General features: G+C 54.8%; 1 protein-coding gene across 1 annotated transcript in view; it reads right to left on the bottom strand.

The window, feature by feature from the left end:
* The window catches only part of MPPED1 (metallophosphoesterase domain containing 1), an 80,996-nt gene that overhangs the window by 45,064 nt on the left and 8,526 nt on the right, over window positions 1-27,406 (bottom strand). The window contains exons 2-3 of the mRNA XM_081587856.1: window positions 21,613-21,899; window positions 12,130-12,311 (exon numbers count right to left, since the gene is read on the bottom strand). Of these exons, the coding sequence (XP_081443982.1) occupies window positions 12,130-12,311; window positions 21,613-21,836 (406 nt within the window). The 5' untranslated portion in view covers window positions 21,837-21,899. The remainder of the gene's footprint in view (window positions 1-12,129; window positions 12,312-21,612; window positions 21,900-27,406) is intronic.

Below are 27,406 nucleotides of genomic sequence, written 5' to 3'. Positions count from 1 at the left end.
GAGAATCTTCTTCCCCCAACTCTCGAATGGCCAACCAGCTATTTCTCTTCTAACCAACGATTTCCTCCGATGGTTCCACAGCCTCACAACCAGCACTGATGAGCAAAAATGCAGTTCAGAGCAAAGATGAAGGTTCACAATGGAAAACCCAGCAAAACCTCAGAGCACAAGTTGCTTTTAACGCTTCATCTCTCATCGGCACAATCGCCAGTCTGGGAGGACGGCCTCACCATCCTCCCCTGGATGCACCCGCCCTCAGATGCAGGGCGGGTGAGCCACCAGCTCTCCATCTCACACACCTGGGAGGCAGTTGAGCATCTCACCTGGTCACAGGCCACCACTTCACCCAGTTCTGCCTCCTTGACATCATGGCATTTTCTTGTTTATGTTCCTGTTGCATGGAAGTCTTGGCTGTTTTGCTACCCACCATATCCTGGGCATCTAACAGATGCCCTAGACTAGGGCAGGTGCTCAGTAAACGTACACTGAATGAATGAAGGAGTGCAACCTAACGGCAAGTAGGAGCTCCAGCCTTGGACTCTTGGACAGCCTGCCCCTTTGAGCTGGAAGGCCTGCACCCCACCTCCACTTGTCCAAACACTGCCCAAATGCCAAGGTCTCCCTCCTATAGGAAGCAACCCCACCTGCCCTACTTGGTCCCCATCCAGCCTCTATGGCCCCCACTGGCCCTCAGGCCCTCCATGGCACCCCAGGCGCCATGCTTCCTTGCTGGTCCTTGAATGTTCCACCAACTCCCTGACTCAGAGCTGCTGCCCCCGCTCAGAATGTCCTCCCTGACACGGACATGGCCGGCTCCCTGCAGTCTGGTCTCCGCTCCAGTGTCACCTCATCGGAAGGTGATGTCACACCCTGTCCCCTTAACCCCGGTCCCCCCAGCATGTTACAGCTCCGTTTACCCACGGCCTGTCTTCTGTGTATTCACTGCTGCATCCTCGGTGCCCAGAATCACACCTCGCACATAAAAAAGGGCTCAGCAAACGTCCGTTGAGTAAAGAATCAGGTGCAAATGGGAAAACACACAATAATGATGGTGACTGCTGTGAGGTGGTGTTAAAACAAGCAGACGGCAAACTCCAGACAACAAAGATACATTAGACAGTGGTAGGAGGGGGTGTGGTGGGTACATTCCAGGGACCTTCAGGGAAGAGTGGAAGTGTTGATTAATTTTAGACTAAGTTGGATATGCATATTAAAATACTACAAGTAACCACGAAACAAACCGAAAAAGAATAGAGAATTTCCAAACCAGTGGAGGGAAAAAAAGAAACTTCAATCAATCCAAACAATAAGCAGAGGAGGGAGACAGAAAGCACAAAATGAATGACAGAAATGTCTTCTGTACTAGAAAAGACTAAATAAATATTCATTATTTTTTCTATTCACGTTATTCAAATCAAAAATCTTTACCAAGGTCCCCCTACACAGAAATGACCAGAACATAGGTCTGATCCTCAAGAGACTCACAGCTGAAATGGACATCAGACATTGCTACAGGGGATGGACCAATCAGAGGGACTGACACATCTCCTTCATCCAACGATCACAGCCATTTGTAAATGCATCTACCTTTTTTCACCTTGGCCCCCAGAAAGCTCAGGCTCCAGCACAAAGTCCATGTGAGGCCCAGGTGTTGATATTCTAAGCCCTCCCTCTGAACTGCTCTGATTTCTTTTTCTTAATTCTGGCTCTTAATTTATCACCAACATTCTACCATATTACCATTCTTACTGTTTTTTATAAACCATCTCAAATCCTTTCACACAAGATAAGATATAAATAAGCAAGCAAAAACCCAAATGAACAACAAAACACACAAAATAAAACTAAGGAAAAACTTTCAGAGAGCCCATACCTTTCAGAGAAATGCATCTGTACCTTATTTAAACATTAAAAAAAAATTTTAATATAAGGCAAAGATTTTTAGGATGACAGTCTTAAAAAACAAACCACAAAACATGTTTGAAATACACACACACACACACACACACACACACACACACACATCCGGAAGTGGGTCTCATTTCATTTCCAAAGCCATTCTGTTGTAAATAGATAATTAGCACTTAAGCACACCTTTCTAGGGGTTTATACATTAACATGAAAATACTGTAATTATGGCTGGCCAAAATCGCTTGACTACCACTTAGAATTCTAGATTTTTCATCTTTATTAGAAGTTAATTTTCTCTCTTTTAGCCCCTGAAACGCAGCTTGGCTTTGTGAGAAATTTTTTTTTGGTGAAGAATAGAGAAAGTTAATTTTCTGAATGAATACCAAACCTCTGCTCCCCTCGCCCTCCGATTTTTGATCTGAGCATCGATCTCCCTCTTTCTGGGCGACCACCTGTTTATCAGTCAAGCTGGCCGCTGCACCTACACACGACCAAAATCCCTTGACACCAACCCACTCCCAAGCAGAGACAGCCAGAGATGATGTGAGGCCTAGAGTCAAAAAAATTTTTTTTTGTTTTAAATATTCAATCTCGAGTCTTGGCAGGAATAGCAACCTCCTGTGTCTGGAGAACGTCTGGATCAGGACTTTTTATCCAAATGAACAAGCACATGAGCCAGAATCCACATAGGTCTACTGTGCCCATCCACCGACGACTATTATGAGCTCTCTAGAACTGGAGTCGTGTGTATGTATACACTTGCTCAGTCGTGTCTGACTCGTGTAACCCTGAGGACTGTAGCCCACCAAGCTCCTCAGTCCGTGAGATTTTCCAGGCAAGAATACTGGAGTGGGTTGCCATTTCCTCCTCCAGGGGGATCTTCCCTACCCAGGGATTGAACCCCAGTCTCCTGCACCGCAGGTGGATTTGTTAACCATCTGAGCCACCAGGGAAGCCCACTTGGTGACAAAGACGTGCCCACCTCGTGCCAGGCCTGCCAGGTTCTGTGGACACCTGTTAACCATCTCCGCGGCCCTCCAGCCCATCTCTCCCAGCAGCTTCTCCTGTTGATCTCATCTCCACACTATAGACGAACCCCCGCCCTGCTCTCTGTCCCTTGGGCCAACTCCAGGTCCACTCCCAGGGCCCCCTGCCTCTCCTGGGGCCCCAGCGTCCTCCTCTGCCTGCTGTGACCATTCACCACCCAGCAGCCAAAGGAGTCTTTCAAAACACTGAGTCACACCATTCAGTTCAGTTCAGTCACTCAGTCGTGTTTGACTCTTTGCGACCCTATGGACTGCAGCACACCAGGCCTCCCTGTCCATCACCAGCTCTCAGAGTTTACTCAAACTCATGTCCATTGAGTCGGTGATGCCATCCAACCACCTCATCATCTGTCATCCCCTTCTCCTCCCGCCTTCAATCTTTCCCAGCATCAGGGTCTTTTCAAATGAGTCAGTTCCTCACATCAGGTGGCCAAAGTATTGGAGTTTCAGCTTCAGCATCAGTCCTTCCAATGAATATTCAGGACTGATCTCCTTTAGGATGGACTGGTTGGATCTCCTTGCTGTCCAAGAGACTCTAAGCCCCCGTGGCGTCTGTAACACTTAGGATAAAATTCACACCTTCGCCCTACTCATCAGCAGACCCGGGCCTTCCTCCCTGGCCTCTACCATCTCTGGGCTCAGCCCTGCAGACCTCGCCTGCAAACCAGGCAATTCAGGGCTGAGTCCTTCTCTACTCATGGGTCCTCTTTTAGGCCGTCCTAAACCATCTACTCCGGAAGTTGGTGATGGACAAGGGAGGCCTGGCGTGCTTCAGTCCATGGGGTGGCAAAGAGTCGGACACGACTGAGTGACTGGACTGAACTGAACTGAACTGAAACCATCAAAAAAAAAACCCCCATCTTGATGACTATCACCTCCCCTGATCGTCTGATTCATTGATCCAATCACCTAAGTGACCTTGCCTGTTTACTGCACCGTCAGACCCTACACGGGTCCCTGGGCCCTCTGGAAGTAGCTACGTTTGTCATCACTAAATCTTCAAGACAAGACAGTGAACACAGCGCCACCCCCACCCCACCCCGCCCAAGACCTGGGATGACTGGGACACGTGTGGACCCCTCCCCTTCTCTCCCGCAGGAGAGACGGACACTCAGCTCACCCACAGCAGGGCTCAGAGGCCAGGAGGAGTGGGTTCCAAGAGGAGAGCCAAACTGGAGCCCAGGGAGGGGCCTTAGTCGGCACATGGTCCAAATGTCACATTTTGTGGACATGGGCGTGAGCACTCAGCAGGAAAAGCAAGGTCAAGGGCAGAGCCAGAAGGGGGCTCCCAGACCCACTAGAGGGGCTGCGAACCCTGACCTCGGTCCACACGAGACCTGTCCCATACGAGACCTGTCCGACTGGACCTGCCAGCCCGCTGAGCCGTTTACCCTCCGGGACCACGACCAGTCCCGAAAAACCCACCAGACCCCCACCACCCTGGCCACGTGGGGCAGGACAGCGGGATGGCTCCGCCCAAGAAACGTAGAAGGTTTTCAGCCCCACTCGTGGGGTGTGCACACACCGGCCGGGGCTACCCAGGTCCTGCCTCTCGGGCCTGATGCTCTGATGTCCACTGTGGGGACAGTCCACGGCCCAGGCCAGGTACTGAGCACAAAAAGACAGATGTGAACACACAGGTCCGAGGCTCTGGGAAGACGGGAGCCTTTGCACCCCATTGCAGGGAGGTGAGAAGGATGGAGGTGAAAAACAAAAAACACTTTTCGCAGGAATAAGACAAAAGCAGCAACTTGCATAAGCTGCTGGGGACAGAGCTGCAGGGAGTGAGGAGCGTTAACTTGATCTTGGCCTCACCCTGGGCCAGGGTGGGGGGTGGTGGGCGGGAAGAGAAGAGAAGGGCTGAGGGTGGGCAGTGGGTGGAGAGGTCGTCAACTTCCAGCCGCATCTGAAACGGCTGTTCCCGCAAAGAAGACCAGTTCTGCACCCAGGAGGCATCTCCCGCTCCTGCACGGGGACCCTGAGGCCCCCCACTCCTTGCCAAAGCTCCTTGGGTCCACCTGCAGCTCCTATCAGGGGCTCCCGAGTCTGATGGCAAAGAGGCAAAAAGACGGCGTGGAGCCCTTTCTTCCCCAGCCACCCCTGGCCCCTGCCCGCGGCCCCGAGGGCCTCCCTGCAGCAGCAGATGAGGCAAACACCAAAGGAACCCACCTCGGAACGGTTTCTCCGCTTTCCCTTTCTCTCCCTTCCTCCCTCACAGATTTTAATTAAGGGTTTACTTGCAAAAGACTTAGCTCTATTTAACTAGATCCTTGGACCCCTTTTATATTGTCTTATACATCGTTTTATGCTAGGGCGCTAGTAAAAAGTTAATTATAACTTCTAAGCACTCCATTTCCAGGCCCTCATCTTCCTCCCCTCCCGATGCTGCTAAGGGTAGAGTCACTTAATTAAGCGACTCCTGGGTGCTCTACAGACCTCTCAGCAGATGCCCACCAGCACCCCTCGGGGCCAGGGTGGACTCTGAGGACCTACACTTGACCCAGCACAGTCTCAACCCTCAAAGGGCTCACAGGTCCTGCAGGAGGATGGGGAGGCTGGCAGGACGGCCCACTTGGGAGCCCAAAGCAGCTCGGTGGGTGGCAGAAGTGAGTGACGAGGACGTGGGCAGGACAGACAACAGCAGGGCCCAAATAACAATGGGAGGCCCTGAGAGCTTCGGACGGAAGGGAGCTGGGGTTGAGAGGTTCTCAGTGGAGGCCTGTGCCTTACTACATACCCTCTGGGTGTGCGTCTACAGTTCGGGAGTTCAGCTTGAGACAGAACGAGTCTAAAATCCTGGAGGACAGCCAGGAGGAGGTGTCTTCTGAGACAATTGAATAATACACAGCTGGATCTCAAAGAGAGATCTGGTCGGGGCAGAGTGGGAGGCATCTGCAGGTCTGGGTGGGAGCAAGATTGGGCGGCGGGGAGAGGGAGTGCTCATTATCATCTGGAAAGAAGGCGGTTGAGAAGTTCAGGGTTGGTGCTGAGAGGAGCCACCATCAGCGAGAAGGAGAACCAGGAATGAAAGGAGGAGACGGAGAAGGGGGCGCCAGAGAGAGAAGCGGAGGAGAACCCAAGGCCAACAGGGAGGTGGAGAGGAGGGGTGAGCGGTCACTCCTCTGGGCGGTCACTCCGAGACCAGTGCTGGGGTCTGAGGCTGGGGGTTCCAGGGGAGGGGAGGGGCTGTGGAGGCTGCAGGCTTCTCCTGGCAGGGGGTGGGGTGAGGAGGCCAACCTGGCACCTGCCAGTCACAGAGAGCAAGCCTTCCAGCATCTTGCGAATCCCTGCTCGGGAACTCCCAGTTCTCGAGGGCATGGCTGTCACTCCGAGCAGAGAGCAGAAACGGGCTGGTGTTCTTGCCTTGGGGCGGACGCGGGCGGTGTCCAGGCCTCGGGGTCATCCTGGGCATGGGTGCTCCTGGGCGCTCAGCCTCTGCTCCTGCCCTCAGCACCCCTGGCTTCCAGAGGGGAGCCCACACGCCCCCCTGGAATACCTGCCCCCCCAATCCGGGTCCCCAACACCTGCTGGCCTCAGCTCCCAGCCTCAGTTTGGAGACCCCCTGCTCGGCCTCTGGCCCTTCGGAGACCCTCCCCAAGTCGCAGGTTGTGAGAGCCACAGCTCACACTCTCCCGTGTCACAGCCCTGCCCTCCTGGAAGCCCTCTGACTGCTGCTCCCCGCCGCCCCCCACGGCAACCAGCCCTGCCGGGATGCGGGGGCCAGCTCCCAGCACATCCACCCCGAGTCCACGCCTCTGTCCAGGGCTTCCCCGGGCTAAGCCCCGGTCGGCGCTGGGGTTGAGGCTCGTCCCGCCCTCCAGGGGCAGACAGTCTAGGTGGGGCAGACGGGAGGCATGAAGACACAGGGGCTTCCCTCCAAGGGCCACCACCAAGGCCTGAACAGGGAGCCCTGGTGTATGGGGGGGTAGGGACCGATGCCGCCCAGCAGGGCGGGAGGGGGCCGTGGGGCGTGGAGCCTCAGAGCTACATTAGAGCGGCGGTGGGCCGGACTCTGCCGGGCGGACGAGAAACAGCCGGAGGACGAGAACGAGCCAAGGTCCAGGGTGGGTAACTGGAGTCAACTAACGTGATCAGAACAAAACGGCTTGGCCAGCGTTGAGGCTGGTTGTTTGGCAGGTGTGTTTGTGGGGTCTCAGATCAGGGAGAGGCAGGCTTTTTATGACAACAGCCGCCACTCCTTGCGGGCTTCTCCCTGAGTCCGCAATGTACTAAGCACATGACTTGTCACTCCTCCGCAACCATATGGGGTAGGTAAATAATTCTTCCCATTTTACAAATGAGGCACAGAGAGGTTGAGTGACTACGTGAAGGTCACACAGCAAATAAGAGGCTGAAGTAGGGGTGAAGACAGGCCTGCTTGACTGCCAGATGGGAGCTCTTAACCTCCCTGCTGTCCCACCTCTCTGCACAGACACGAGTTACTGGGCTGATCGGTCTGCGGGCTCCAGGCTGCCCGTCCATCATCATGCCACTACTGCGGATGAGTAAGGAGCTTCCAGCACATTCTTTTCCGTTTTCAGCCAACTGTGCTCTTCTTTTCATTCTTTACAGCTGGAAAGCCCGTCCTTAGCAATTTTTTAGCTGCTTACTGGGACATTTACAAATCCATCTGGCGGTTCTATTTCATGAATGTATTTGGGATATTAATGGCCCATGGGAAAAGGGGTCTGTCAGGGTGCCCTATCACCCCCCAACCTAGCGCCCTCTAAAGAACACAGACCCAGACAGAAACCTGCAAGTGGGCAAAATGTGGACGTCCTCACAGCCAGGCCGAGAGCAACCTACCCGACAGCAAATTAGAGACGCGTGAGGGTAGCCACACTTCTCCCCAGTTAGGCACTTAATCTTCTCTTACAAAGAGGGTCTTTATTCATTTTTTAAATCTCCTCCTATCTGTCTGGAGGTGGCCCCTACAATATGATTGTAGGTGTTCTCCATGAGATCAATGAACAGGGAAGAAGCTGGTTATGAATTTCAGATCAGCAGCTTTCTCACTCAGGAGGAAGAAGGGCTGGGCCCGGTGCCCTGCTGGCTGGGGAAGGGACTCCAGGTGACCTCCTGAGTAGCTGGATGATGCCAGAACTGACCTGAGCCCAGCACCGTTCCCACCCCCATCCTGGGATACACCCGCACCAGACACCAGAGATGCCAACGTTTCTTTAAAAGCAATGAGATTTTAGTGTTGTCTTCAGTTAAAGCTATGAGAATAATACATGCTCCCTACAGAAAATCAGAGGGATAAAAGAAACAGAGAACCACAAAGAAGAAAATAAAAATCCCCCACGGTCCCAGACATCACTTCTGGGACATTCCAGAGCCTCGGCCTTCACTGGCCTTGCTGCCTCTATTCTACCTCTGCAGTCCAGGCTTTTTTAAAGGTCACTCCCTTCCGCAAACCTTCCCGAAGAGCCCAGTGCACTTAGAATCAATCCCAAACTCCTGCCGCTGGCCCACGGGGCGTAGCTGCAGTGGTGGAGACCCCCCTCGCTGCCTGTCCACGGGGCCTCTGCAGTCGCTGTGCCCCTGCCTGGAATGCTCCTCCTCCGTGGCTCACTGTCACCTTCAGGCATCACCCAAGGCCACCTCTTCAGGGAGGCCTTCCATGGCTGCTTCAAGGAGCTCTCCGTCACCATCACCCCTGGGCCAGTGCTCCGCAGACCTCATCCCGAGAACGGTCCTCTTGCTGCTTCCGGTGGGTCCACCCGTCCACGGTATCCCCATCATCAGATGCAGCGACCTGTCCTTACTCCTACCACTGCACACTCACCTGGTGTTCTCAGAGAGATGCACTGAACAGAGGAATGAATAGCCCCTGCAGTCTTTCCTGTGTGTGTGTGTGTGTGTAAGAACTGCCTGCATAGATGAGATTGTAGGTCAACATTTCTCGGAAACTCCACATACTTTGACACACAAATCATCTACCGCTTCTCCTTGCAATTCAACATGCAGGCTCGGGTCAAATCCCCCAGCCCCCCATGGGACCAACCCATGACCCCTACCTCTATCCCAAGGGGAGCCCTGATCTGGCCAACTCCACCTCCTGGGGGCAGTAATACCATCTGCACAGCCTTTTACAGTTTATAACACTTGAGCATTTCCTCCAGCCCAATAGAGCCTTAAAACAACCTACTTCCAAAGAGGCAGACAAGGTAAGGGAAGCCTGACCTCCTCCCCATTTAAAATGAGGTCAGAGAGGCTCAGAGAGGTCACCTGACTGTTGCAGCCACCTGGGAGGAAGCTGATCCTGGACATCTGGCCCCAAAAGGCACAGTCCACATCTTTACTACAAAACAGAGAAATTTCATCATAAAAACAAGAAAGGTGATACAGAGGAGATGATGAGAGCTCGGCTCCAGAGTCCAAACGCCTAGGTTTGAATCCCAGCTCTGCCACTTGCTGGCTGTGTGACCTCAGGAAAGTTACTTCACTCCTCTGGGCCTCAGTTTCTCCTCTGTTATGTGGGGATGATAACAGCTCCTGCCTCATCCCCTGATCAAGAGAATCAAATGATTTTAAAATATACATAAAGGGCACCCAGCACATGTGAACAGTCGATAAACACAAGCTCTTTATAAAACCACACCTGAGTCCGTCTCTCCACCATGATCACCACATCCCTGGGCACGTGAACCGCCAGCCCACAGAGGTGAGTCCCTTTGCGCAGCGGGCACGTTCCCAAGAAGCCAGCTGCGGTTGGCCCGCTCTAAACCGTTCCTATTGATGCTCAAATGCAAACCCCCCCGCTTCAGTCACTCTTTCAGTCTCAAGCCCCGCCCAGCCCATCTGAGTGACAAGCAGTGACATCTGCAAACACTTCAAGGCTGCCAAGGGGAGAGGCCCCTTTTGTAAAAGGAAGACCCCTCTGCAAGTTCACCCTTCCCACCCAGACGATCCGGGCAAATAAATCAATCCAATGCCAAGTGCAAATTACCAAGAAAGCTCCCCCCGACCCCCCGCAAATTCCCGCGGTACCTAGTTCTGACTTCTACTAAGAGGCAGGTAGAAAGATTTTCCTAAAATGGCCACCTCACCAGGCGGGCCTCCCCGGCCCCTGGCTTCCACTCGGCTTCAGAGTCTCTGGGAGGCCCCAGGCCCCTTTTCAGGCTCACCGCCCTCACGTTCCCCCAGACCCCCTCCCTCCAGCCCGGACACATAACACCACCTCTCACACGTCCCCCAAAGGCTCTGGCCTCAGCTACCCTTTTCCCCGCACAAACTCCCCGACTCTCAGGCCAGACCCAGCCCAGTGGCAGCTTGTCCCCGAAACCTCCCATCCAGGGGGAGGCCACCCTCAGCGCCTGCGCTGAGAGCTCACAGCCCCCGGCCAGCGCCCCGGCCACCAGCCCCAGCCCACCTCCCCAACCCCATGGTACATGCAACTGTTGGCTTCATTACTCACTCAGCGTGGAGAGGAACACGTCTAGGCCGAGGGTACATCAGAAACAGTCCCCACCTTCTGGAACCTCAGGGCGGGGGCAGGGGCCAACATCGCCTTTGGTCAGATAAGGATCCAAACAGCGCCCATGCCAAACAGCTGCTCCTCAAATTCAACCGGGCAGCAGCGCTAAGGAGCCTACCAAGCGGGCCTGGCACAGAGCACATGCCCAGCCACCAGAGACTCCTGTTCTCTGCCGGGGACGTGGACTCTCGGTTTAGCCTCACGTCTCTTTGAGACCCTAGGGCAGGGGGCTAAGAAAGCAGCCTCGGGACTGCCCTGGTGGTCCAGTGGTTGAGAATCTGCCTTGCCATGCAGGGGACACAGGTTAGATTCCCGGTCGGCGAAACCAGGATCCCACATGCTGTGGGGCAACTGAGCCAGAAGGCTGCAACTAAGATCCTGCCTGCCGCAACTGAAGAGAGGTAAGGCCTCCCAGGAGCTAAGGCCTGACGCAGCCAAAATCCAATAAATAAATACCCAAGAGAAAGCAATCTCCGGGAAGGTCCCCTTCCCACAAAGCAATCAGGCCCTGGAGGCAGAGCAGGGCAGAGGGAGCCGCCTGGGGCAGACTCACCTCCTGCAGGAGCGCCCCCCCACCCCATCCCAGCCTTCGCAGGGCTCAGCCCAAACAGGGGCCTCAGTTAGAATTTCCCATTTGAAAGATCAATATTTAAAGCTCCAAGCCTGCCAAGAGGAGGGGAAGGCCTTGCTTGTAAATATTTGTCTCGACTGGCAAAGCCGGGCCTCTCTCGCTGCAGCTACCCGCCTCGCTCCTGGCCCTCTGCTCACGGAGCTCCCAGCCAACTGCACAGCGGGACGCCCCTGGGGAGCTGGGGGGACCGTCTGGCGGCCACGAGGGGCTGCGAGCGGAGGTGGGCTGCCCCAGACCCACGCCTCGGAGACAGTAGGCCTGCCCACCGGGGCCGCCCAGGGGCCGTCCAGCGGTCCCCACTGGGGCCGAGGCGGAGAGAGTCGCCGTGAGGCTTCTCTGGATTCCAAGCAAGCGGCTTTTCCCAGGGGGGTATCCCAGATTTACATCTTTCTTATTTTGGAAGAAAGCAAAACCAGAGACAAAACCCTGGGGGGTGTGCTTGCAAATCACGGCCCACCATCTCCCATGGCGTGGGACGGCGCTCACTTTGCTGCCTGTACCAACAGCTGCCCATGGAGGAGCCCACACCGGGGCCCCTGGGCTCCTGATGGGGCCACGGAGGCCTGGAGGCTCCCCTCACTGGGGCAGCGGTCAAGGGGTGGTGGGTGTCTGAGCCAGTCCTACCAGCTGAGCGCCTCCCTTGGCATCACTGTTCCCAGATAGCCATTCATTTGTTCACCCACTCAACCACTGACTCACCCATTCATTCATTCATCAGTTATTTATTGGGTACTTACCTGGACCAGGTACTGGGGGCTGGACACGCAACCGGACAAAAACAAACCGGGGTTTGCCTTTGGAAGGGAGTCTCCCAGGCAGAAAAATATCCCACAAACAAATAGAAAGTCACAGCAGAGACACGTGCTGGAGCGGGAGACCTCCCAGGTGTGACAAGATAGTCAGAGGGGTGAGGCCTGGTCCCGGAGGTCAGGGGCCTTCCCAGGGAAGGTGTGCAGGTGACAAAGGCCGGGGAGGGGCCAGGCAGAGCAAGAAGGAAGGGCGGCGGGCAGGGGGCCACCCGGAGTCTGGCCGCTCCCAGCGCCACCCCTTCTGGCACCTACCCAGCCACTCGTTGAATTTCTTCACCTCGCTCGGGAGCCCCAGCTCCGTGAAGTCCCCAGCGTGGATCAGCACGTCGCCGTAGGGCATCTGGATGGGGTCCGTCCTCGAGTGGGTGTCAGACACGCAGACAAAGCGGGTGTAGCCGGGCGGCTTGGGGGCGTCATGAGGCACCGGGTCCACCCTGGGGAGAGAGGGGACCGTGGGGTCCAGGGGCCATGGCGCTGGGAGCCTACAGCGCACATCCCATGCAGATCACATGCAGATCGGGTCACCCGTGGTCCAGATCGCACCCACCCACATCCGAATCCTGACCCTCCGCTCACCGATCAGGCAAAAGATTTCCTCATGAGCCTCAGTTTCCCCTCCGTAACACGGGAACCCCCGGGTGTTGTGTGAGGGTTAAAGGAGGTGATGAGTGGGAAGAGCTGACAGGTACAGCCCGGCACGTGGACCTACATGCACCTGTGTGATGACCACAACTGACCTGCTGTTTGACAAGCAGCGCCTCTCAACCATTTTTTTCCCATCATCAGCCCCTAAGGGACCTACAAAGATGCTTTTTCTACTCACCTCTCTCTTCTGAAATTTTAACACCACAGATACACTGTATATCTGTTCGTTTACTACGTGTGTTTATTATATGTGTTCATTTACTATGTACTTTATAATAAGAGCAAGATTTCTTTCACCCCCAAAAATCCAGGTTTCGCCCCCTTGGGTGGTTGCTGTCGGCCCCATGGAGGATGCATGGACTGAGGTCCTCGTCCAGTTGGAAGAATTGACTCTGCAAGGCCGTGCAGAGAGAGCATCCAGGGAGAGCCATGTGTGCAGGGCGGGATTTCGTGGGAACTTGTAAGATAAAGCCACGAAAGGCAGACAGCAATTTTCCAAACCTATGAGCTGGTCTGATCATGTTGAGAATGAGGGCTTTCTAGGGTCCTGCAGGAAAACAGCTCTGGATTTAGAAGACCCAGATCTGCTGATCAACACTAACATATAACCTCAAGAAAATGCTTGGCCTTGGTTTGCTCATCTGTATAATGGAGCTCCCTCCCTCACTAGGCAAGGACATTCAGAAAACTAAAAAGCTGTGTAAGGTCTTGGTCCCCAAGAGGCCCTGGAAGCCCTCTTGTTTTGCACGTGAGGATACTGAGCAGATGGCCCGAGTGTCCCAGGGAATAAATGCGGACCGTGGGAAGTGACCCCAGCTCCCCGCTCCCAGCTCAGCGCTCTCCCCAAGAACCCCGGCTCTTGCCTCCTCAGCTGACTGGTTCTGCCAGGCTCAAAACACTGAAAAACAACGCAATGACATTTCAAAGAGCTGCTCTCTCCAAATGAGTATGCCGCTCGAGGAGTTGTGTTTAAATCTAATTATGCGGCAAACCAAAAGCGGTACCATATCAGTTACATAAATACTTTTAAAGACATCTTTCTAATTATCCTTTTTTTTTTCAGACAATATACTTCGAAGAAATTTAATTAACACCTTAGGAGAGACGTGGGTTCAGCATGCTAATGTGCAGGGAGCACTAGCAAGCTCCATCCGCCCAGCAGCAGCCGCAGTCCTGCGCCAGCCTCTCCCCGTCACCGGGCCTCCAGGGGAGAGACTCCCAGGGCCCTTTTCTGGGGGTGGTTAAGGCAAGCGAGGACCCCCAGAGGGTCAGAGTTAGGTCCGATCGGGAAAAAGGAAGAATTTCTGAGTCTGATGATGTCCAACAAGAGGGTTCTTGGAGTCCTTTCTCTTCCCTCTCCATTCTTTCATTCATTCCATCCCTCATTCATTCAACAAAACATATCCTGAACGCCTACTGGGTACCAGCCCTGAGCTCAAAGCTGGAGAACTGAATGAACCAGGCCAGGTCCCAGACTGATGGTGGAGACAAGACTTGGCCAGGTAGTGACAATAAAGCCACAAGGTCTGATGGGCAGCAGAGGGCCTGGGGGCCAGAGAAGGCCCTAGTCTGGCCTGGGGCCCCCTGAACTTGCCAGGAGGAGGTGATGCCTCAACTGGTCGAGAAGTGCAAATCTCCCTCCCAGGAATTCCTGCCACTCCTCTGTCCCCTGGGTCACTCCCCACCCCCTCACCCCCATATGACAGACAAGTCTTGCAGATAAGAGGCCTGGGAATCCACCTGTCCGCCCCTAACACAGCCGATATTAGAGCAAGGCAGCCAGTCACTACTGGGCTATTGGCCTGGCGCAGTAATTAACATGAGTGAGTCAATCAAACTCATCCATTCATTCATTGACCTCACATACACCGAGGTTGTAAAATGCCACAAGGCGGCTGAGACCAAGTCAAAGAGACAAAGAAAGGGGACACAGGGAGTGAGATGCCATCCCCAGAGCCACCTTGGGCCCCAGCAACCCCTCGTCCTGTGCGTCCCTCCATGGAGGAGCCCTGAGCCAGCTGACGCTCCTGCCGTCCGCCAGCCAGGAGCACACGAATTCCGCTGGCACTAGTCGGGCTGGGCCTGCTACTGGAGCCTAGGCTCTTTAATTAACTCTGCTCTTGTTTCTCTTTGCCCTGAGGCTTCTGAGCTCCGTGAGGATGCAAACCTAATAATCCCCAGAGGAAAAAAAAAACAAAACAAAAACGGACTTTTATTTCCCTGCACTGTCCTCCAGCTATTTGGATGTAACAAATGCTCAACCTTGAAATAATAACAACAGTAATGATATTGATGATTCCCATGGGCTGAGAGCCCATTGTGTGCAAAGCACTGTACATGCATCCGCTCTCTTCACCCTCACAGGGACCGTCTGAGCAGGGCACTTTGCATGTGCCCATTTTATAGATGAGGAAACTGAGGATCAAAAAAGGCTGGCTAGGGACTTCCCTGGTGGTCCAGTGGTTAAGACTACACCTTCCCATGCAGGGGGTGTGGGTTTGATCCCTGGTTGGGGAGTTAAGATCCCACAGGCCTTGTGGCCAAGAAAGGAAAACATAAAACAGAAGCAATATTCTAACAAATTCAAAAATATTTAAAAATAGTCCATATCAAAAACAAATTAAAAAAAAAATAAAAAAAGAAAAGGTTGACTTGCCCAGGATCTCAGTTATGGAAGCTGGTGGAGCTGGGATTTGAAGCCAGTTTTTGGTTCCAGAACTCACACCAAGCTGGACTATTTCCAGGCCTTACTTCATTTCATCCAGTCAATCTATAGACAAATGCTTCATGAGTGGCTACTAAGTACCGAACACCTGCTAGGAACAGGACAGGACAGCCATGGAGACCGCCTTGTGCAGCTCCTAGAAACCCCACCCGTGTTTTGAAGGGAAGAAAAGAACAAGAAGAATGAGGATACTGGGAAAAGGCAGAGCTCACAAGGATGGGAGGGCTTGACCGCATCAACTGAACCCACGATCCAAAGAGGCAGAGCTCACAAGGATGGGAGGGCCTGACCGCATCAACTGAACCCACGATCCAGCTGTGCCTGGAGCCGGGTCCAAACCTGGATGTGAGCCAGGAAACTCCTTTACCCTTAAGACAGTTTGCAATCTGGCTAACCTTTGAGTTGTAGCAGCTCTGTGGAACAAGTAACTGAGGCCTGGACAGGTTAGTCCCACACCCAGGGCCCGTGCTCATAAGTTAAAGAGTAGGATTTGAATCTGGGTCTTCAGAACAGGAACTGGGGCATTTAACCTCATACATTCTTGCCTCTAGAAGAAACAGAGGGAAATGGTTATTTCCCAGCCATGTTCTTCGGGGGGCCAGAGAGAACGTATGGAAATAAATGTTCCAGGTTTGGAAGGGGGAAAACTTGACTCCCCCAAAGCGTCTGCCTGCCGAGATGGCCCCAAGCAAGTCTGTGGCTCTTTCTCCCTCTCTCTGAGACCTGAAACCTGTCATCACGTCCCCCCTGGGGACCTTCCCACAGGAGCCCTGGAGGCAGGGATGGTGCAGAATAGAGAACCCAGCCTTCAGCGCCCAGATCCAGGATGGCATCTGGGCTCAGCAACCTCCTCACCGTGCCCAGAACCCTTCCAGCCTCCCATCTGGCACTGTAAGGTGGGGACCACCCACTCTCTAGGAGATGTTGTGAGAACTGGAAACCTGATGAATGCCCCCTGCAGCCTGTTTCCTGTGTCTTGGCCCCCTTCTCGGTCTCTCTCTCCCCTAAGCCATTGACTCCCTGGAAGTGCAGCTACTGATCTCAAACACTCACGCAGGCATGGGAGGCAGAGGCCGTCCCCGCCCTGTTCTCTCTATTTCTGGGGAAACAGAGTACCCTGAAGGTCAGGGGGCTGGATGGCAGAGGACTTGTCTTCAGTGAAGTTCCAAAACCAGGTCCAGTCATGTGACTGGGCATCAGCCACAGCTTTTAGAATGAGAAAGACCTCTAGTCTCCTCCTCTCACCCTACCAGTGGGGAAACGGAGGCCCAGGGGAAGGCAAGGACTGGTTGACACTGAGCTGCAGGACTGCCTAAGGCTCTTTCCCACCAAGCACTGGCTCTAAGGCAAACTGCACCCGGAGTCCCAATGCCTCCTTTTCTCCCCACCTCCTGGCTTTGCCTTTGTGGGTCCTCCAAGCCCAAGGTTTATGCTGCCACCACCAGGAAGCCCTCCTTAATCCCCTCACTCTTCCTGGGGCGTGTGCCTTGCCTGATCCTCGCTCCCTTTTCTTTCCTTCCTTCTGTCCGCTGTGCTAGGCTCGGGAGATGGCCCGTGTTGGCGGAGGGGAGAGACGCTTAGAAAACTCTCCCACGAGTGCATGTATCAGCACATGCTGAAGCAGTGCCATGAAGGGGCAGCTCTGAGTGCCCAGATCTGGGGGAAGGAGGGCAGCCAGAGAGATCTGGTGAAGGATCGGGGAAGGCACTCCGAGGAAATGAGATCTGAAGGATGAGTCTGTGTCAGCAGGACGTAGACTAGGGGAGGCAGCATGTGCAAAGCCTGGAGGCGGGAGGGAGAATGGACTGTCCCAGAAAACAGAACTGCACCCGGAGCCCTTGTGGAGAGGTTCAGGATGGCATGTGAGGACAGACAGAGCACAGGTGAGGGCCTCCCGCCTGCCGGCCCACCCCCAAACCCCACCTCTCCCGGGCTCAAGGCTGACCCTCACTGTCTCCTGGAGACCTCGCAGCGCCTGGACAGGCTAGGGGCCACCGGGTCCCTTCTGAAGCCTCCATCTCACCTAGGGAGGGCATCAGCACTTCAGCCTTGCCCAGTGAGGAGGCCGGGAACCAGGGGACACTCCTGGCCTGGCACAGAGCGATGTTCCCCACCCTGCCACATTCTTCAAGGACCCCCGCACAGCCTGACATGCTTGGAGGGTCTTTAAATGATTACACTAGGATGAGATGGTTGGATGGCATCACCGACTCAATGAACATGAGTTTGAGTAAACTCTGGGAGTTGGTGATGGACAGGGAGGCCTGGCATGCTGCAGTCCACAGGGTCGCAGAGAGTCAGACACGACTGAGCGGCTGAACTGAACTGAGTCTCCACCAATAGGACTCCTTTTAAAGACAAAGAAGGACTTCTCTGGTGGTCCAGTGGCTAAGATCCTGGGCTCCCGCCCAGGCAGCCTGGGTTCGGTCAGAGAACTAGACCCCATGTGCCTCAGTGAAGACCCAGCACAGTCAAACAAATAAATAAATATTATAAATAAACAAAGGCCAAGGAGGAGTTGCCACACCTGGCTCCAGTGTCCTGTAAGGCGGCCCCCCATGGTAACCTGTCCCTTCCGCACGGCTCTTGCCTTCTCACTGAGCACCAGGCCAGCGGTCCACCTGTCCGGCCCAGGACAGAGGGGCTTGTACCTGGAGGGGCTCTCCCCAGGGGCAGCGTTGCTCCGCCCCCAGGGTGGCGTGGGGTGAGGGTGGGGGTCTTTGGTCTCAGGGCTCAAAATCCAGAGCCCCAGATCCAGACATTCATTCCTCAGGCAAAGGCAGCCTGGTTACCACCAGGGTCTCTGGGGGCAACCGCATAAATCACAGGGCTCCATCGGAGGCCACGTTTGGGCTGTCACTGTTGTTATTAAATATAAATTGTGGATTTATTAAATAAGGCCCCTCGCTCCCTCACCCCGAGACAAAGCCCAGGGCGGCGATAAATCACGTGTCGGGAAGTGGCATCTCCCTCGGTGAAGACTCGCCATGGAAACCCACATGCTTCCTCTGCGCGCAGGGTGTGAGTCGAAAGAAGTGGGGGTGGGAGATGGCGGCCATCCACCCAGTCCTGCGGGGGCCCGTCTTCACCCAGCTGTGTGCAAAGCTGCATTTCCAAGCCGGGGTGACCCAAGCGGGCAATCAGAGAGCACTGGACCAGGAGTCCAGAGCCGGGGGTCACTGTATGCTCTCCTCTGGGGCCCGGCCCAAATCTCTAACCACCCCTGAGCCCTACTGCCTGAGCCTCGGGAGGGGACCACACAGGGCAGGCCAAGAGGGATGGAGCGGGGCAGGCCGGTGTGAACCTGCTCTGCCCACAACAGCTGAATGACCGCAAAAAGCCATTAAGCTTTTTCTGCACAGCACTTAGTGCTACCAGAACCCTACGCTGTTGCACTTTATGACTTCCATGGCGTAGCCCTCGGGAGCATCAGCTCAGTGCAGGCGAGGCTCCGTCTGTGGTCACTTCTGAGTCCCGAGCACCTAGCCCGGCAGGCACAGACCCCTGCCACCCAGCCCCTCTCTACGTGGGTCCACATACTTAATCCTCATCATTTCAAGGAGCAGCATTATGTAGACGGGGAAACGGAGGCACCAACAGACACATCACAATCAAGCGGCAAAGCCAGGACTCAAATCCAGGTGCTCTAGCCTGGAGCTCGTGGTGGTGGTTTAGTCACTAAGTCGTGTCCGACTCTTGCGACCCCATGGACTGTCCAACAGGCTCCACTGTCCACAGGATGCTCCAGGCCACAATACGGGAGTGGGTAGCCATTTCCTTCGCCAGGGGATCTTTCCAACCCAGGGATGGAACCTGGGTCTCCTGTGTTGCAGGCAGATTCTTTACCAACTGAGCCACCAAGGACGCCCCCGGAGCCCACATTCCTAACTAACCAGCGTGCTTGGCAACTGCTCACAGATACCCCGAGTGGGTGGGTGAATGAAGAAATGAAGCAATAAGCCAGAGCTGTTAGATGGGGGGAATGGCCCCTCTCACCTGGCCGTTCGCCGCCCTTCCTCCACACAGCCTGGCCTGCGGGGGCCCACGTGCTTCCTGACTGGGCTGGGAGTTCCTGGACGTCTCCGCTACCTTTGGCTCAGACCCTGCGACAACTTCCCCACTTGCTGCCCCTGATCCTCCTTCTCTGGGTCTCAACCTACAAGGCCTCTTCTCCAGAGGGTCCTCCCTCAGCCCCTTGGCTCCCCCAACTCTCTTGACTTCTGTTGCCCTAGCTCTGTTCTGTGACTGGGGCTACCTGGGGGTCCCCGACATGACAGCTGTGCCTGCCGCTGCTTGGCTTTATCTGCTGTGCCCAGGGACCCCTTTGAATGGGCGTGCACACAGGCACACACACACACACACCCCACCTGCTCTGCCTGAGGGCCTGGGGCTCTCACCCATTCCCAGCGGCATCTGGGGACCTCAGGCTCTGTCACTTGCAGCCCAGGAGGACCAACTCCACCAACAGAAGAGAAACCCCAGCCCTGGGAAGGCCTCCCCTTGCAGCAGTCATGCCAGGCCTCAAGGTCCCAGAGAGACCAAGGAACAGCACGCCTGAGACCCAAGGTCTCCCATCATGCCCAAATCTGCCAGTCTGGTTCCAAACTGGACATTGCAGGCAGTTTCCCAAAGAGAAATCTTGTTGTTGTCCTTCAATTGTTCAGTCGTGTTCAACTCTTTGTGACCCCACGGACTGCAGCACGCCAGGCTTCCCCGACCTTCATCTCCCGGAGTTTGCTCAAACTCATCATGTCCACTGAGCCGATGATGCTATCCAGCCATCTCATCCTATTGACAATGCCAGTCCTGCAGCCCCCACGGAAACAAGCATTTTCCAGAGCAAGCACTGCAGGGAAGAGGGAGTTCCTAGCACTGGAGCCCATCCCCAGGCCAGATGCCCCCTGCCCTCCAGAGCCCTTGCTCCCATGAATAATCTCTGCACCCACCCTTTATAACAGAAGACCCGTCCTGAGGGAACCACACAGGAATACAAGGCAGCGACCCCGTCACACCACCTCTGGGCCCGGGAGTGGAACCCCCCCGGGCTCCTTCTCAACTCGGGTCACATCCCGGATCCTCCTGTCTCCCCAAACGGGCAGCGGCTAGCACCTCACGTGACCACGGCCCCGCAGAGCTAATGCTCATGGCCCAAGAGGAAGCCGGGCCCTGTGTCCATGGGGGGGAAATTTGACCCAGCCTGCTGGTCTGGGGATCTGCTCTGGGCCCCACAGCCCAGGAACGTCCCATCACAGCTCTCATCTCCTGTGCTGTCACTGGGGACTTGCGAGGCTCCCCACTCGTCAGGGGCTTGTCAGAGACCCAGACAGACCCAGCACAGGGGCACCCCGAAGGGGCTGAGAGAAGTTTCAACAATGCAGCAGATAAACATCTAAACTCTCGGAGGAAGGCATGTAAGCACTCCTGTCCACAGACATCACCAGGAAAGGATGCTAAGCGTGGAGAATGCTCTGGATTGAAGGCGGTTGTCAGCTCTGGGGCCTGCGAGCTGTGTTGGGCTCGTGGGGGGTCACCTGTCTGGCCGAATTGATGGGCGGCCCAGCGGGGACAGAGGAGGAGGGGATCTAGTGACACGGGGAGCCGCCCAGGGCTGGGCCTGGAATTTATCCACCTCTATCCCGTGCCACGGGCTCCTCTCCCGACCGCTGGACAAGACCCAGGGAGGGTCTACTCATGCGCGGCTCCCGAGTCTGCGCGCTCACTGTGGCCCTACTGCTGAGGCGCCTCTGATATTTTCCATCAGCCCCAAAGGGCAGGTGGCAGAATTCCCCAGTCCTTGGGGGGAAGCCAAGGGGGTCTGGGCAGAAAGAAGGGAGAACAGTCAGGCCACGACCAGGGTCCTGCCCTGCCCTGGTCCTGCAGCAAGTCTCATCTCGTCCCCTCCCTGGGCCTCAGTCTCCCCATCTGTGCAACAAGGAACAGGAAGTAGACCAGGGGGTCAGTAAGCCAAACACCAAGGGGGCGGCAGCTGGACCTCAGCATCCCCCACCCCCAGACGCTGCCACGAGGACATACGGGCCTGGGGTTGCCACGACTTTGGGTTTCGTAGAGCAAAGCCAGAAGTCTGGATTTTTACGTGCCATCACCTCGTTTTTCAATGTTTGTAAAACATCCTCCTGGCCAAAGGAAACAAGACTCCGGGCCAGAATCGGCCCACAAGGCCAGCACATTGCAACTTCTCCCCCATCCCTCCAGTCTCGAGCCTCGCTGATCCATCGCCGTCAACGCGTAGGAGACGGTGGGGTACCCCGAGTCCAGGAGCCCACCCCCGGGCAGCCCTCCCGCTCTCGTTTCCTCCCCACCTTGGGGGGGGTGGGGTGTGGATGCCATCAGGGACGCCCACTTACATCTGCACATGTGGCGGCTGGAAGCGACCCTGGTTGATGTTGTAGAAGGTGAAGGCCTGGGTGGGGTTGGAGCTGTACTCATCCACCTCGATGATGAGCCGGCTGTGCTGGTGCCTCCGAGCGGCCATCACGTGGGACTGCGAGAAGGCCATGCCCAGGCCGCAGGGCAGGAGGGCCAGGGCCTCTGCCTTCAGGACGCCGGGGTCCCACCTAGCACGCCACATGGACCTCCGCGGGCCCCGCGGGCATCTCCCGCCGCCCGGCCCCGAGCCAGACCTGGGAACAGACTGAGGAGACGGAGCAGAACCAGGCGACAGTTAATCTGTTTGGGATTTGCTTTATTTAATGTCAGATGAAGATTTAGAAAGAGGGAGAGGGCGGGGGAGAGGGGAAAAAAAAAACCACAGTCGTACAGCTCAAAAACTCATTACAAATCTTTCCAACTCAGCAGTTTGATGAATATACTTTGGTAAAAAGAAAAGGGAAGGGAGGGAGGGGACCAAAAAAAAAGAAAAAAACCCACAACACCATGGACGGATGCATGCATGGTCCAACATGTTTAAATACTTAAGACTTTTTTTCTGCCTTTGACAAACCACCCCCCCAACCCCCAGAGCCCATAGGGTGATGGTGAGATGCGGAAGACAATGGCTGGTATTCTGGAAACAGGTAAGATAAGTTTTACTTTTCAGGATTGGGGGAATAAGAAGGAATCACCTCCAACCCCAGCCCCTCCTCACAGACCTCCCACCACCCAAGCATACACACACTCCCACACAGACCCACATGTACACCCCTGCAAGCCCAAGCAGGTGAAGACAGCGCTGGCGCAAATTCCTTCAACAACCATTTCGCCTAAAGATCTTTTAGCAGTGCCTGGAGAAGGGATTTTCCCAGAAAGATTGCCGTACACAAACTCAACTCAGGGGGTGGCCGTCAGGGTGTGGGGTAGGAAAGGGGAAGACCTACTTAAAAAAAAAAAAAAAGAGAAACCTTCTCAAAAGCTTTACAAGGATCTCAGGAATTCTGCTGTGCCCAGTCAAACCTTGAAACCACTCATAATCACAGCTTACAAATGCTATATATATTTTTTTCATTTCTTTCATTGGAAAGTGCAGTTTGCATTTGTAGTTACTGGATGCAACTGTCCCTTCTCGATTCCAGCTCGGCTATGTGGAATCCTGGATAAGATTCCATCCTACCCTGATACACAGACTTGCCACGACAGCCGCGGCTTCTTCACTAAGATCATCTTTTTTTTTTCTTGCTCTTTTCCGTAATTTTTTTTTTTAACTATGTACATAGGAAACGCTTCAAAGATTGGTTTTGTTTTATTTCAGGTTTTGGTCATTAAGACCCTTCGATGATTGCATTTGTGCCACATTTAACCAAAGAGAAAATAATATCATTTAAACTATTCTTGGACAGTCAGATCCCAGTCACATTAAACGAAGAAAAATCCTCTTTGCGCGCGGAAGAAGAATCAACACAGTCAGAAAACAAACTAGATTAGGAAAATGACAAAAATTAAAGACTGGAGAACATTTTAATTAGGTGCAAAGGAGAAATGGATTATTAATTTTTTTAACTCTCAACAGGATGCCCATACACAGTGCAATAAATAGCAAGATCCTTCTCTTCTCCCCTACTCCCCTCCCCCACTCCCAAATACATCCTGATTCAGAATACACATCCCTCTTATCCACTTGGGAATATCAGGGAAAAAATCAGCCTCTTCTCTCCAGGAGACGACCTGCCCCTGGTCTCTGTCCTGTTCGTTGTTTCTAAGCTAATCAGCTCTCCTACTGCATGCGGTGTGACCGGCCTCCTGGCTGGGTGAGTTCGGGCATCTAGGCCTCTGGCCTGTTACCATCCTGTTAACCCTGGGAGAGGCCTCCGGGCAGCAAACGCTGAGGTACAGGCTCCATCAGCCCAGATCTGAATAAGAACTTAAGTCCCCACCTTGTGCCGAGCTGCTGTGTTGACCCTGAAGTGTTAAGTCGCTCAGTCAAGTCCAACTTTTTGCGACCCCATGGACTGAAGCCTGCCGGGCTCTTCTGTCCATAAAATTCTCCAGGCAAGAATACTGGAGTGGGTGGCCTTCCCCTTCTCCAAGGGATCGAACTCTGGCCTCCTGCATTGAAGGCAGATTCTTGATCATCTGAGCCACCAGGGTGTGATCTTAAGCCAGCTTCCTAATCTAAGTCTCAGCTTCCTCTTCTGGAAAGTAGATTTGATAACAGTAACATCACCTCCCAGGGCAGCTATATGAGTTAAATGAACAGGAATTCTGAGCACAGGTACCAAGTTCCTAGCTAATATTCTCAGGTGCTATTACAGTCACAGGGGCTTCCCTGGTGGCGCAGTTGGTAAAGAATCTGCCTGCAATGCAGGAGATTGCCTGCAATGCAGGAGACCTGAGTGTGATCCCTGGGTCGGAAGGACCCCCTGGAGGAGGAAACAGCAACCCACTCCAGTATTCTGGCCTGGGAAAGCCCACGGACAGAGGAGCATGGTGGGCTACAGCCCATGGGGTTGCAAGAGTCGGACAGGACTCAGTGACTAAACCACCACATCACACATCACACTATTCGGCTCAACTGGAGACCTGTGTGCAGAAGGCCCGCTGTGGGCAGGTGCTGCCCAGGCACTGGGGTACCTGTGGTCCAAGGGCGTTCAATGTGAGTAAAGCAGACAGCACCAGCAGCCTGGAAGAACCTCGGTTTTCTCAAGTGCAAGCTGACCACATCAAGGCCCTGCTCGAAATCCTCTCCCTGGGTTTCCACGGCTCCAATGATGAGGACCCAAGACCCGTGGGCCGTAACCACACTCCAGCTACACAGGTCTGTGCCCAGTGCGCTCTAATGCCCAGATGCCTCCAGCTAAAGAGTGTTGTGTTCAGAGCACGCAATTCAAATCCTTTCAGGGGGCCTTCTCTAAGGTCACCACCTACCTATGACATAGATACTCTGATTTCTCCCATTTTGCGGATGAGAATGGTGTGTCACAGAGAACTGATGTCTCTTGCCAAGCCCAGCATGGAGAGAGAGAGAGAGAGTGATGCTGAGATCCGGATGCAGGCAGTCAGAACCACCTTCGTCCTCCTTCCCAGCTGGCTAACCTCACCCTTCACCCCTCCACAAGGCCAGTATTTCCCCAGAGAAGTCTTGATCAGGGGTCTTTGTCCCAGGGTCCCATGAAGAGCCTGCGTGTGCCCTGGGGGCCGAGCCTGGATCTCACTCGAATGCTCACCCCCCGGGACCTCTGACGCAGCCCCCGCAGCTCTGCGACCCTGAGCAAAGGGCTTCACCTGCCAGAGGCTCTGTTTGCTTGTCCACAAAACGGAAGAGAGAAAGAGTAGCCAGCATCAGACAGCTGTGAGGATTAAACGAGGTGACACGTGTACAAGGCTTATCACAGATCCCAGTGCCTAGTAAACGCTCAAAAACGTTGTTAGTGTTGTTTTTATCATCACCATCCTCATCAACCCAGCGCTCGTCACAGATGCTTCATAAATATTGAATTGGTGAATGTGCGGATGGAGGGATGGAGGGAAGGATGGAGAAATGGAGAGAAGGATGAAGGGATGGAGGGAAGGATGAAGGGATGCAGGGATGAAGGCAGAGATGAAGAGAGGGGTGCAGGGACCAGGCCCTCCACCCGTCCCCCCGCCCCCAGGGAGCGAGTGGGCACCTGCATGCCCCGCGGCCAGCCGCAGTGGGGGAGGACACTCAGCACCAGGGGATCAGCCAGGAAAGGCAGGCGGCACAGCGTCCCGGGAGGCACTCCGCAGCGAAACGCTGCATTTCACATAAAGGGGGTTTGCAATGGGCCCTGCTCAGAGAAATCAGGGAAACTGGGAACGCGGAGCTTTCTTTTAATACCCATTTAATATTTATGGAGCCGCAGCAGCATCAGCCACCGTGCGGAGAACACAGCCGATCCACGGGGCGGGAGCGCGATTCCCCAGCAAATGGCTGTGAGCTTGGGAAGCATTCACACCTGGTCCACAAAACAGCACTGCGTGCAGGCAACGCACGCAGAGGGTGCTGGGACCTGCTGAGACGGAGACCACCCGGTCTTCCGTCCTGGCTCTCTGGCCAGCGGAGTGACCTTGGGCAAGGCACACACCCAGGCCGGGTCACAGGGGCCTCCTCTGTGCCAGGGAGCAGGAAGGAAGTGGGACCACAAAGATGAGGGTGGAATAGACTGATTAATGCCTTTGCATGCGTGCATGCTCAGTCACTTCAACCGTGTCTGACTCTGCGACTCCATGGACGGTAGCCCACCAGCTCTCCACGGGATTCTCCAGGCAAGAATACTGGAGTGGGTTGCCATGTCCTCCTCCAGGGGATCTTCCTGACTCAGGAACAGAACCCGCATCTCCTGTGTCTCCTGCATGCCAGCGGGGGTCGTTACTGCTGAGCCTTTGGGGAAGCCCAATTAATGCCTTTACTTACTCAACAAACGTTTGCCTTGGCCCTACACACCGTCACCAGTCCAGATGCCACAAAGAGCAGTAAAAGAATCAACAGGTCACTGCCCTCAAGGAGGTGGGGGCCATAAAGCAAACACGCAAGTAAATAGAAGAGACACCTACAGACAATAACATGTACCTGGCAGGAGACAGGACACAGTGACGGAGTGAGGAGTATGCGGGGAGAAGAGGGCCGTGACTTTAAACCGATGATCAAGAAAGGCCTGACTGAAGAGGAGACATTGTTTCTAAAGTGAGTGCTGAGAGGGAGCCAGCCATGCCCAGAAACCTGGGAAAGAGAATTCAGGCAACAGGAACAGCAGGTGCAAAAGCCCTGAGGCAGAGGCAGCATTAATGAACTGTCTCGTAGCATTATTATGTTCTTGGCCCCAGTGTGCTTCTGCAACAGAGAAGGGCCGGGACTCTGAGGTCAGTACTGCTTGGCCATGGGACCCTGGGCAATCCCTTAACCTCTCTGTGCTTCTGCTTCCTCACTGGCCGCGTCAGGAGGTAACAGAGGGGATGGCAGGAAACTGTGCTGGCCGCTCCACAAAGGCCCAGTCAGTCCAGACTGGGAAAGCTGAAAACCTCTTGAAAAGTCTGGGTTGAAAAATTCTTGTTGAAAAATCCCTCTATTTTTTTTAGGGATTGCTTTTCAAAAGTCTTATTCTCTCACAAGGCAGTTTCTCTTTCTGTTTTCCCTCAGAGGCATTTATTTGTTGGCGCCCTGAGTCGAGTCAGGCCGGGGGAAGTCCGGACACCAGCCAACTGCACCAGGTGGTGAGGAGGTATTAGGGACCGAAGGTACCGGAAGCTCATAGCCAGGAAAGAGGCCAACCCAGGCGCCCCCTCCTGCGGCTGCCCCACAACCTGCCTGCCCTCCTTGCTGCCTCAGCAAGCCCACACACCACACCAGCCTCCAGAACCAAGGGCCCAGCAGGCACCCTGACCACGCCATTCCCTCCCACACGCTGGATCTCGTCAGAAGCATCCTGACACCCTGAGGGGATGCCCGGCCCCTCAGATCAGCCAGGACCCCACTCAGGCCCTCAGATCAGCCAGGACCCCACGCCGGCCCCTCAGACCAGTCCAGGAGCCCACGCTCGCTTTCAGACCAGCCCAGGAGCCCACTCAGCCCCTCAGATCAGGCCAGCCCCCACGCCAGCCCCTCAGATCACCCAGGACCCCACACCAGCCTCTCAGACCAGCCCAAGAGCCCACTTAGCCCCTCAGACCAGCCCAGGAGCCCACACTCACCCTCAGATAAGCCAGGATCCCACTCAGCCCCTCAGATAAGCCAGCCCCCACGCCAGCCCC

This window comes from Giraffa tippelskirchi, chromosome 4 (assembly GCF_054371585.1).
Source record: "Giraffa tippelskirchi isolate mGirTip1 chromosome 4, T2T-mGirTip1v1.2.pri, whole genome shotgun sequence".
Lineage (NCBI taxonomy): Eukaryota > Metazoa > Chordata > Mammalia > Artiodactyla > Giraffidae > Giraffa > Giraffa tippelskirchi.
This window is presented reverse-complemented; position numbering and strand designations above follow the sequence as displayed.